A 12,337-nucleotide genomic window follows, 5' to 3' on the forward strand; every position below is an offset into this window, starting at 1 on the left:
TTTGGTTTTCCAAATGCAAACAGCATAACAGACTTTTCCAAACACAATCGCCGGGAAATTTTCTGGTGGTTTGCTTGTGTATCAGGGTGAAGCAGCTGAAGAATAAAACATTAAAGTTTTATTTCTACGTCCAGCTTAAAAAGTATCAACCACAGACTTGCAGCATGGATCGGGATTATAAAATGTGAGGTAGGTAAGGTAAACAACAGACATGAGGCAAATTAGTCAAATTAAAAGCTCAGTGAAGTTGCTGTAAGCAGGATGACTTACTGGCTACGTTGGGGCTGGAGCGGTGGTCGACCCGGTTCTTCAGCAGGCGGTCTTCTCCGCTCATCCTCTTTGGTTCTGCGTAAGAGTCCCAGCCAGGCTGCGGGCTCTCTGGATCGCCGTTCTGCACGGCGTTGTTGTACAGCTCAAAGCCTTCGCTCTTTGGCCGCATCTTCCCGTTCTTATCACGGCCTCGGTCCGACGCTGGGGGACGAGAGACAGAAGGATCAGACAAAAGACTACTCCGGTTTTAAGATTTTCACTGCAGACGTCGTTTGGTCAATAACTTAATTGGGACCGAAAGGATAAAATTGTTTCCAGAAACACGCTGAATGGCAGCTCACTTCTAAAGAACTGAATCTTTCTGACAATAAACAGTTTTAGGCCAAACAGATACTTTATGTAGGAGACGCTCACCAATATTTCTCCTTCTGGACCTTCTCTGTGACCAAGATCATACACGGATCTATTGCTCCAATCACAGCACATGGTGGCCCAAACATACCAGGACATTTTAATCAGCTGACTCTGACATCCCAGAACTTTACTAGAACTGCTTTCATTTTGCAGCCTTTAAAATAGTCTTAATTGGCTGCTTTTATGCAGCAGCAAAATATCTGACTAAATAAAAATCCCATTTCTAAGGAATTTACTGTTTTTATCAAAACCAACACAATTATTGGTACACCTGACAATAAAACAAAGGAATATTTATGTAATTTATAACTCCCTTTTTAACTTGATCAACGTTTTACATGATAGTCTAATTAGTAATCGGTGCCTTCATGTTTCCCTGGTGTAGAAATATCTCTTTCAAAATGGGAAAAACCAGAGAACATACCGTTCAAATAAGGCAGATGTGTATTGATCTTCATAAGGCAGGGAATGGTGGCAAGAAAATGGCCTTTGACCTTAACCTGTGCATTTCTATGCCACCCACATGCCAGCCAGTTGTTTGGGGGGGGGAAATGCCAGGAAAAGACCTTTTCTGTCCCACCATCACAAATGTAAACACGCATATGTTGTATATGTATTTATATGTGTGAAATTTAAGTTTAGATCTTTAAAAGAGAGAAATACCAACATGGACTCTTTGATTTGAACTTTGAACCCTGGCTGTAGTTTAGAATAAAATATCTTTCAGACCGTCTAGTCTGCTCCAGCTTATCATCCTGCTCTGTTCGGCTCGGTGGTTGATGGACTTTGGGAGAAAAATGCTCCTTTATCGTCATCCTGAAACCGCAGACCGACCGGGCCAGAACTTCCTTAATGAATCCAGGGTCACATTCCAGCACACAGTGTGTATAGTGTGTGCGTGAACACAAATCGACACAGCTGGCTACAAGAGCTCATTGTGTCGTCCAACGTGTGAGCAGGACTTTGACTGTGCTGGATAGAAGACAACAAGGACACCCTGTGTGGACATCCGTCTGTTTCTCCTGCCTCCACCACACCAAAAAACCAACATCAGCCAACTGTAGATCGATTAATAACATTCAGGTTGGTGTCAACTTTTAAAATGGATTTTTATGGGTCTGACTGACATAAACAATTCAAATAAAATAGGACCTAAAACCCAAAAAACTTAGACAGTTAAAAAGAAGGGTGAAAAGCAGATTAATTCCTCATTATTTGGCAACAGACAATCAAAACGGCAACAAAAAGCAGATGTTGAATCAGAAGCATAAAGGTATGCTTACCTCTCTGCATCATGGGGCTCGGCTGGTTGAGGAGCGTCGCCAGTCCGTGGTAGATGGCTCCCTGCTTGGCGACCTCCAGAGTTACAACAGAGCCCGTCCTCGTCATCAGCTCTGCAGCCCTGAACACACACACCATGACCATCAAACTTCAAGGAAACCTTTCTCCCTGCTGTGGCTATTTAAAATGATGCAACACACACTGTGGCTTTAAATCTCTCATTTAGCTGTAATGAGCCTCATTTAACTGCTGCATCTTTGATCGAATCGTTTTATGTCTCTTTTTTAACCAAGTTAACTTCAACAGAGTTCAAGGTCTTCCTTAAATTTCTTATAGAAATATGTTTTTATTAATAAAATTGTTTAATGCTACAGATCTCAGAGACTCTGGTGAAGCCGAAGCATGCATTCAGACACTGAAGCTTTAATGTTTAGAGTGAAATAACAACAGAGGCTTGTTTGAAATGAAGAAAGGAAACCGGCTGAGCAAGAAGTTTAGGAAGGTACCAAAAAATGTTCCAATAAACAGCTTCCTCCTGCACGCAAATGCAATTAAATAAATTATTTGTAAATCCAGTTTGACTCTAGGATGACATGATGCCAAACAGCAAGCCTGTGCATGCTGACAGAATAAAATGACGGGTTCCTGCAGTTGTTCCTCTCTGTTACAGTCCGGTTTTCCAAACACGCTGGCCGTTGTGTTAACGTTAGGATAAAACTGGAGTGCAGCCGCCTCGAGATGGAAAAACGTCTCACCGACATCATTCCCCTTTCAGTTTAACCCTTAAAATCGCAGAGCAGAGCATCATCAGATCATGGCCACCAGCATGTCCAGGAAGGTGGTTCATGTATTTAAAGCACCTGTATTTCCTCTCTGCTTTTCCTCAAAACTAAACCACTGGATGCAGAAGTTTATCTACAGTTTAAATACAGCTGGGAATCTCCCATTCTTCCTATTTGCATCTATTTAGTGTAACACTGTATAATTTCCATGCAGTCAAATCGTTCCCTGAAACAAACAGCAGCACAACTGTTTTTACCTCTCCTGCGACAGACCGACCAGACTGCGTCCATCAACGCTCAGCAACTGGTCACCTGCTGCCAAACGGCCGTCCTGCAAACACAAATATCCCATAATAAGACACTGCACGCTTTGTCCACGTCTCTTTTATGTCTTGCAAACACTCACCACATCAGCCGCTCCGCCTTTCACAACAGACTTGATGTAGATGCCGAGCTTCTCCTGACCAGCACCCTGCAGAGAAAGAAATTGACACTGAGGTCAACAATCATCTCTCTACTTGTGTTAAAATTGCATAATAATCTTGATAGACCATACAGGATTAATTATATTTAAACTCAAAAGATGACAGGACAGTTTTAAAGACAACTTTTGAGATTACTTAGTTGGAAACTTTCTCTGCATTCAGGTAAGGATAAAAACTCCATTAGTTACAAATGAGCTAATTTATGCAAAATATTTGAAGAAAATGCTCATCAGAAACCACAAAACCCTAAATATCTAATTTTTATTATTAGTGTGTAATAACTGTCTTTAAGGTGTTGGAAAGAAGGCTCCAAACAAATGTAGATCCGGAACCAGATCTTTACCCCAGCGAAGTTGCTGGGAGGGTAATGGGAATGTGATTGTTCATTCCAGATTCGTTTTGGATGTAGCAAACGCTCAGTGTTTTGGAAACACAGGGTCTGGTTTTACAGGTTATCCAGTTCTGCATTCCCGAGATAAATGTGAGCGCGTTTGCAGTGCAGCTTGGACTCCTCCGGGTTGCTCCTCGTCACTGATCCTGTTTGTCTGCCTCTCAAGGCGTCGTTGTGGAGAACCAAGGTTTCCTTTTTCATTCGGTTCTGCTGGTGTCTGAGTCATGACCTTCGGTGACCTTCAGCCAAACGTAGAGCTGCCAGAAAGTCGGTGTAGTGTTACCCAGGCTGCTGTCCAGCTGGGTTTTGTGCTTGCAAGCCTTCATTGCACATTATTTCATTCCTTAAAACACTAAAATTACAATCAAAAGCCCACTCATCAGAAAGGAAATTCACGGATTAGACGCAACAAGGAAACAAACCCGGTAAATTCTAGCCCAACGTAAGCAAGAATCATTCATATCAACTCAACCGACAGGAAGTTAAGTCTTTCATTCATCTAAGTTTCACTTGGACCGGGCAGTATTGCGAATTCCTATCACTGACCTCACAAGATGCATGTATGTTTTCACTGTAGCAAGAATATCTGCAGTTTTTACAAATAATTTGTCAACTGCTTAGAGCATCAAAACGGCCTCCAAACGGCTCAGCCATTTTCTTTTTACCCAAAAATGCCTGGAGGAACCTTTCCCACCGGATCTCTGGGAGAACAACCAAATATCTCACTAACACTGTGGTTCAAGGTTACGGTTACAAGCCGGTAAACAGCGAAAAGCTCTGTCCAGACTGGAGGAGAGTGTTCTCCTTAAGGAGTATTTTGCTGCACTCAGCATGTAAAATAAACATATTTTCTTCATTTAAGACCCTGTGCAACATCTGGGTAATGAGATGTGGTGTTTAGAGGGTTTGTTGGGCTTTAATGGCATTCTTTTTCACTTGAATCACAGATAAAGCGAAGGACACAGAGCGATCTAAGTAGTGGATATGTGGGTTACGCATGTGTCCTTACAACAGTAAACAGTTTAACAGAAGGTAAAAGTTTGAACGAAACAAACTGTTTCAAAAAGATCTATAAATTGCATCATAAACTTGATTAAAAGCTGCTCAGCAATGGAGAGCAGGTTGTTCCCTGTCATCTTGCCACAAAGTTTCTTCCCGACTCTTCTTGCACTGTAAATCATGACAGAGGACTCCTCGTTCCATCTGTTGCTCAAGAAGTTTCCTAATGACTCTGGCTGGATGTTTGGGCTCCAAATGCACCACAATAAGAACTTCAAGTTGTTGTATGACAGATAAGAAAAAATGTAAACATCTGAAACTGACAGAAAACTGCCAACAATCCAAGAAATAACAGAACAAGGATGCAAAAATGTATTTCCTTGCACATCAGGCATCTTCTAAATAAACCTGCTGCCAAACCAAAATGTTTCAAAGCTTTCACAAAGAACAGAAGGAGTCAAACACAATCTGAGGTGTTCCTACGTTCCTCCTACTCCTCTCTGCATGTTTTCCTATTATATTCTAAGTTATTACACGTTTCTGCACACAGTCATCTGCACAGATGAATATCATCTCATAATATTTGCTCAAACCGAAAACCTTTCTTTGCAAAACAGCACGAAAAAGGAGGCCAACCAGACTGCCGTGTCGGTGTCAATATGCACAGACATCCCAGTGCTTCTGTGGAGTTTATGAGTGGATTTCCTGTGAAGTGGGCAGAAGGTTTACTGTGCAGCAAAGCACCGGGACATTATTAGACAGATTAGACTTTTTATTGACCATCTTGACATGTTTATCCTTGGAATCTGTGCAACAGTAGAAACAGAACCCAGAGAAATGTTTCCAGCCAGAGGAGCAATTCTAACATTCAGGTTAGATAAACTGAGGTTTTTTAGGGTTTTATGCATGAGACTAAAAGGATCAAATAAACGCTGAATGAGACAAAGGCTGATTGTAAAAACATGTTGATTACTTGCAGCTTTTCTTCCAGCTTTAAATAAAAACAGGAGAATCACAGCATGTGTGAATATTTACTCATGAAGCTGTGGAGTGGATTAAAACGGGCCTACCGACATGGGGTTAGCATCTCTATGGGGACATGTCCATTAAAAAGAAGGCTGGGATTACAATGAGGCTCACTGAAAGGTTACAGTGGCTCTGCAACGAGTTATAGAGTTAGAATGATCTAAACATGAGTCAATGGGTCAAACATTTGACCGCAATTATAATCCAAGTTAACTGGTCCAATGATTAACGACGCTCCAAGCTGCATGCTGCTGTAAGTGCCCCTTTTCTTTTTTTAACGATAATTCAAATCAATTCTACCAAACTAGACGTTTAGAAATAAATTGTGTCATTCAGCTGCAAATAAAGAGGCTAAAGATGTAGTTGCAGATTATTTTCCAAGTTGTCTGCCTCGTGCAAACATAAGAAGGGGTCCTACGCAGTCTAGAAAACTCAAAAAGCCTGCAATTTAATTCAACTATTTCCCGGGTCTGGATCAGAATATGCTTCCATTTCCAGACTTAAACGCTACTCTACACCTTATCATGTTGTGTAAAAGCTGTATCCAACCATCAACCCATCTGTATTCATCTGTTTATCCACCTGTCTGTGCAACCGTCTTTATGTAACCTCTATGTATTTATTTATACTATAAAAATGCTACATTTGTTTGTTGTTGTTGTCGTTTCATGCTTACAAGAAAGACTACATTTAGAAAAAATAAAATAAATAAAAGCTCAATGAGTCATCATCAAGCTAAATAAACAAAAACTGTAAGATAAGCAATGAATAAAATCTGAATTAAACCCGAGCAGAAAAACATTTAGGCAATAAATGTGAGGCATAAAGTTCACGAGGCTGATTTTCTCTGGGTAGAAGCAGCTTCTTGCCTGGAGGAGTTCCAACAGTCCATGACCCGGGAGGCTGGAACGATACTTGGCGGCCTGCTCCAACACCTCCTTCTGTAGCTCTCCTCCAAGCCAGGGAGGCTGCAGCGGGTGATGAACTGTGCAGCTCCGACCTCCCTTTGCAGCGCCTTCTTGTCAGCAGCAGAAAGATTCCCATACCAGGTGATGATGGAGTAGGTAAGAATACTTTCCACCGTACAGAAATGTACATGTTATAAAGGATGGAAAACTTTGGAAATCTGGCTCTGGAAAAGTGGGGAATGTCCAGAAGAATGTGTGGGAACCCACGAAACCAGGAGCCTTGCGGCCTTTGAATGTTTACATAATTTATATCAAATTTAAGTTACTTGAACAGAAATCGGATTTCTCTAATATTGGCCTGACTCATAACCAGTGGATGCAGTTTAGGATAAACAACATTTTTTCATGTTTTCTTTGTTGACTGTAAATGTTTTCCTGCAGCAGGAAACAATTGTTAAATAAAAAGGGAGCGTATTCAAGTTTAAACTAATTAGGCCCCTTTAAGTAACAATGAACTTTGTGAAACTTTGTCATCTTCATGAAAGAAATCGTTTCCAGACATGTCACTCCGTACCACAACTTCTCGAGCTACACGAATGTGTTGCTGATGGTAAAAGCTGAGAGTTTGTACTTTGCTTCATACGTCCATTACAGACCAGCGTCCCAGTTTGTCCAGTAAAAAGATCAGAGACACAATGACTGCTTTCTCTGTGGTTTTCCTGTACACGTCATGAACAGACAGGCATCATGAACTTCCTGTTGAAATACCAGAGCCTCTGTCTCAAATGGAGCCGCAGCTTCATGCTCTTTGCCAGAATGAGGACTTTGGGGCGCCAAAACAGCTTCCAGAGACACTTGAGGGAATTCCCGCAGCGCGTTAGAGGGCTTTAGTAGGTTGAAGAAGTCCTGCAGGAGTTTACTGGGAAGACAGAGGAGATCCTCAATGCTACTACATAGCACTAATTACAGTTCAGGAAATCGAACGGGCTTTACATAAAATGCATATTTAATCTTAAATCACTTAAACAGTTCATTTGTAAGACTCTGATCGAATAAGGAGGGAAAGATGAAACTGACTGCATTTCTCCTTGGAGCTTTTCAAACACTCTGTAATTAAACAGTGTTATCAATCATCTGCTATAACAAATATAAACAGTTTCTGAAGTGAAAACTCCACGAAAACACACCTGCAGATGTTAAATATGAACATGTGTGGAGAGACACCAGGTATGTTGCTGTGGTGTCTCAATGTTAAACCAGGTGTTAGTCATCAGAAACCCTGATATCCAAATACAAACAGGAGACAATAAAGGAGCATTGCTGTTATTTACTGGACATCTGTGGTTCCTTAAAGAGCCGGGATACCACAAATCAAGATGATGGGGCCTCTGTTCAGGTTTCCACTGCGGTACCCCCTTCTTCCCCAAGGCGAATTCCCCGTCCGTTTATGAAAACAAGTGTTACACCATAACGATGCTTAGCTTTCTCTGCAGGGTGCAAGCTGCACTAGAAAAACTGTAATACTGACATGCACACAAACACAGACTGGATGTTAATTCTTTAAATCTATTCTTCTATGTGTTATTTCAGCTAATTGCTCCAGTAACCAGTTTTTAAATGCTACTTAAATACCAAAACAAAAGCATTTATAGAAAAATGCATAAAAGAGGCAAATTTGCTGAGATGTTTTCCTTTTTCCTACTTTATTATGTTGGATCTTGCTCTTAAATGCAACATGCTGGGCAGTGAATAAGTAATCTGAATGTCAGACACTTAAAATATCATATCCTACCAATTATTGCATCCAAGCAGTCCTCTGTGACTGCTAACATTGTATTAATGTGATGAAGATTGTGATTCAATATTTGCTGCAGCTCTAATTTTACCCAATCAACAGACACTTTAGCTTGAAATGAAATAAAGACAATAAAAGTAGCAGATCTTCACTTTAGAATAAGAAAAACAGTGATAGTTAAAGACACTTTGCAGACTTGACATGACAGATTCTCTACCGTTCTTCTTCCTCTCTTCTGAGTGATGTCACGTTTGTGCTCCTCTACCGCTCTGCGGCTGACCCACTGAGAAAACCACCTTCGACATCAGACCCACTCAATCACGCAGGCCTGACTGATGGCTGACAGCATTACAGCATGTCAACCTGCTCCCTGACTGCAGCCGTTCTGAGGCCATAAAACCACTAATCCATAGGAGAACGTTTAAAAGCTGGCACAGCTCAGCAGCCCAGGTCGCCCACCCAGGTATCTGAAAGCATTTTAGTAAATTATACAGCCTCTGTGGCTGACTGACTGCTCAGAATTTCAGAAGAATTAAAATGTATATATCAATGCTCGTTATTTTTAGATGTGTTTCCAGGAATATTTTTTTTTTTAAATCTTGAAAGTTGCATCTGAAAAGGTAAAACCTCAGTAAATACGTGTTGCCTCTGCTTGATTTCCAGGAAACTGTTGAATTGACTGAATTATATTTCAACGTGGTAAAAAGTTGGATTTCCTCACTTTGCATTAGATAAACTTTAGACAAGATAGAGTGAATGTGTGAGTGAACTGTAAGAAATGGTGGAAGGAAATAAAACCTACAGCTATTAAATATTTTAGTAATTAAGGATTTAATTTAATATTATCTCAGGGGAACCTTTAAAATCCAAACAGCCATTTATGACCTCAGACCAGCTTCATAAAACTTGTTGAGCCACAAAAAGAAGATAGATGCATTTTCTCCTATCGCATGATATCTGTGGAAAAAAAACAACACACACACATAGTTTCCTACCTAATTACAAGAAGAATAGATCCACGAATATTGCTAGTAATTTTTATTTTATTCTGTTGTTTAAATTCAATGCAATTATTCCATGAAAATAAGCGAAAAAATGGTAAAACCTGCATTTGTTATTACATCTATGCTTAATAACATTATGTCATTGTTAGCCAAAGTTATTGAGAGCCGTTGTGGAAGGTCCAACAAGCCTCAGGTTGCCGATAGTATATTAAAATTATGAAGCAATCATAGGAGATCGAGTTTTTCTCCACACCAAACTACCTTAAAAACAATAAAGTTTGTGTTTTTCTGTGATTCATTCTTATTTTCCATTGCATCAGAAAATCGAAGTATTACGCACAACATTAAGAACCGTCTTTGTGAATCACATTTACCACCAAAACAAACATTTCATGGAATAAATTAAATTTGGACCTTAATGGGTCGAGAAAATACAAGTTTGTTAACAAGACCTGCTTTGAATTTAGATGAAGTTCTTGTTCTGGCACACATCTACAAATAAACAAATAAAGTGGACCGCAGTCCTTGTTATTTTCACCTGTTTTTTACCTTCTTGTTCAAGTTCAAATGTTTGCCGTTGAAAGGGCAAAGTTCAACAAAGTGTATTTCCAATCTTTTTTATTTTAGGGTCTGTATAACTCTAATTTGGTGCAGGTCTGAAGAAACTAAGAAAGATGTCTTAAAACCCAATAAAATTCATCCATCTTCCATACGTTTTCCGTAGTGGGTCACGGGGGAGCTGGTGCCTATCTCCAGCAGTATGGGTGGGAGGCAGGGTACACCCTGGACAGATCACCAGTCCATCGGAGAGCAACACAGAAACAACCACACATACACCTAAGGGCAATTTAGAGTGACCAATTAACCTAACAGCCATGTCTTTGGACTGTGGGAGGAAGCCGGAGTACCCGGTGAGAACCCACGCATGCACGGGGAGAACATGCAAACTCCATGCAGAAAGACCCCCGTCCCGGAGTTGAACCCAGGACCTTCTTGATGCAAGGCAACAGTGCTACCAACTGCGCCACCGTGCGGCCCAACAAAATTCAATTATTTCATGTCGGGTTAAGGGTCACCAAAGATCAGAGTCTACACTTCTTTATATTTGAGATGTTTTTCCATCCCACCTGATGGAAGCTGACTAGGGAATGTTGTCATTTTTTCAAGACAATAATGAAGCTTTTGAACCTCTCTTCAAATAGAAAAATATAATGACATGGTCAACAAACACTCAAAATCTCAGTTTAACTGATGTATTAAGGAGACGACTCTAAAAAGACTTATGCCAGGACATTTGGAACCTGCCTTATGGAGACAACAGTTTGTTGTCCACATCTCAAAGCAGATGTATTATTCTAGGAAAGGATTTCAGAGATTTTCACTTTTATATCGGTAGAAAAAGTGACATTTATGACAACAGTATGTGATTAGTTAGTGTAATATTGGTGATATGTTATTTTTCTACACAGTTAAACAGTTAAGTGAACATCCTCCAAGATTGGTGATTCAACATTTCTTGCCAGTGGCAGTAAAAATACATCACTAAGCTTTCATTATTATGATGAATATGGGCACGGTGGTTTTACTATAAACAGCTCCAGCAAAAAACACCAAAACATCAGCTTCACATCTTTGGAACATTTCTGTCTAAGAGGCAGAGCTTAAATCTTTTAAGATCTTGCTGTGGTTATATATATATATTATTAAGAGGCAAAGTTTTCAGTCCATCACCTAGAAGAGCAATAAAATAAATGTCAAAAACTAACCCATTTTTAAAAAATCCCACGCTGGAAATAGAAGGAGGCGGCTATAAACAAGGAGAAAACTGTTTTTCCACGAGTCAAAAATATACTTAGGCAGTTCCTTCCTCTGTCAAACTGCTTTCCATTCATATAACCGGCAGAAAACAGAAGCTCAGATCCTGAAAACAGCAGACAAATCTAAACAAACATCCAATTTCATCGGCCTGTTTTAGCTTGTTTAAGCCGCAGTTAGTTCACCATTGTCAGCTCAGTCTCGTCCCATTGGCTCCGTAGAAAGGTGCTGAACAGGTCGTCTCGGAAGTAACGCTCAGATGCTGACGGGTTCTGAACATGTGCTGCTGTTTGGGACAAAATATCAATAAGATTAAGCTGAGGTCAAGATCTACCGAATGAGCGACCTTGACTGAACTGGTTTCCAAAGAGAGGAGAGAAATCAGGAGAAAAAGGCAAATGGTTTTCAGATTTACAAGAAGAAATATCGTTTATTTGAAGCAAAACTGTTGAAATTGCAGCAATCACATGAATACAATGTTTCTGCCAGCTTGTTGTCAGTGTGCAAGATTTTCCCCAGTTTATAATAAAAAGATGTGAGTTTATGGGAACAGCTTTCAAACTCTGAAACCAGCTTTATCCTAACCAACACCACAAAATGCCTAATAGTAAATCTAACAGGCTGCAGGTCTCCATGTTAAAAAATAAACCTACTACAAAGAAAATACTGGTTCAAAGCTGTTTTTAGTTGACAATTTGAAGGGTTCTGAAAGGCCTAAATGAAGCATTTCATGGAACGAGCAGCTTCTTAAATCCAGTTTTACAAGAATTATTTAATCTCATTTAATTTCGCAGGAGATAGTCCAACAGCAGCCGTCAGATTAACATCAGAGGTTTGGGGGATTTGGCTGCAGTTTCTTTTCTGCTTTATATTATTTCAGGAAATATATCTGTGCAATAATCTGAGGCTCTTTATTTCTAGACTGTAGCTCTCCAACTAGCTGCAGTTTTGGACGAAACTAACAGAGATTATAGAGTTTATTTTAAGCAGGATCAAACAGACGTTTTTAAGAACATGGGAAAGAATGTATGAATTCACATCTTTTTCCTCGATAAATATTCTTTCTAATGGGGCTACTGGAATGAAATACCCAAAATAAGTTGGCAACAATCAAATTAATTAATACATATAAAGAAAACAAAACACATACATCTGTAAATTATGTAT

General features: G+C 39.9%; 1 protein-coding gene across 13 annotated transcripts in view; it reads right to left on the reverse strand.

Moving 5' to 3' along the window:
- afdna (afadin, adherens junction formation factor a) overlaps window positions 1–12,337 on the reverse strand; it is a 113,700-nt gene that overhangs the window by 23,267 nt on the left and 78,096 nt on the right. For all 13 annotated transcript variants that reach the window (XM_047387852.1, XM_047387850.1, XM_047387844.1 and 10 more), the window contains 4 exons: window positions 3,154–3,219; window positions 3,005–3,078; window positions 1,968–2,086; window positions 271–471 (listed from right to left, as the gene is read on the reverse strand). In XM_047387852.1, coding sequence (XP_047243808.1) covers window positions 271–471; window positions 1,968–2,086; window positions 3,005–3,078; window positions 3,154–3,219 — 460 coding nt within the window. The remainder of the gene's footprint in view (window positions 1–270; window positions 472–1,967; window positions 2,087–3,004; window positions 3,079–3,153; window positions 3,220–12,337) is intronic.

This window comes from Girardinichthys multiradiatus, chromosome 15, assembly GCF_021462225.1.
Source record: "Girardinichthys multiradiatus isolate DD_20200921_A chromosome 15, DD_fGirMul_XY1, whole genome shotgun sequence".
Classification (NCBI taxonomy): domain Eukaryota; kingdom Metazoa; phylum Chordata; class Actinopteri; order Cyprinodontiformes; family Goodeidae; genus Girardinichthys; species Girardinichthys multiradiatus.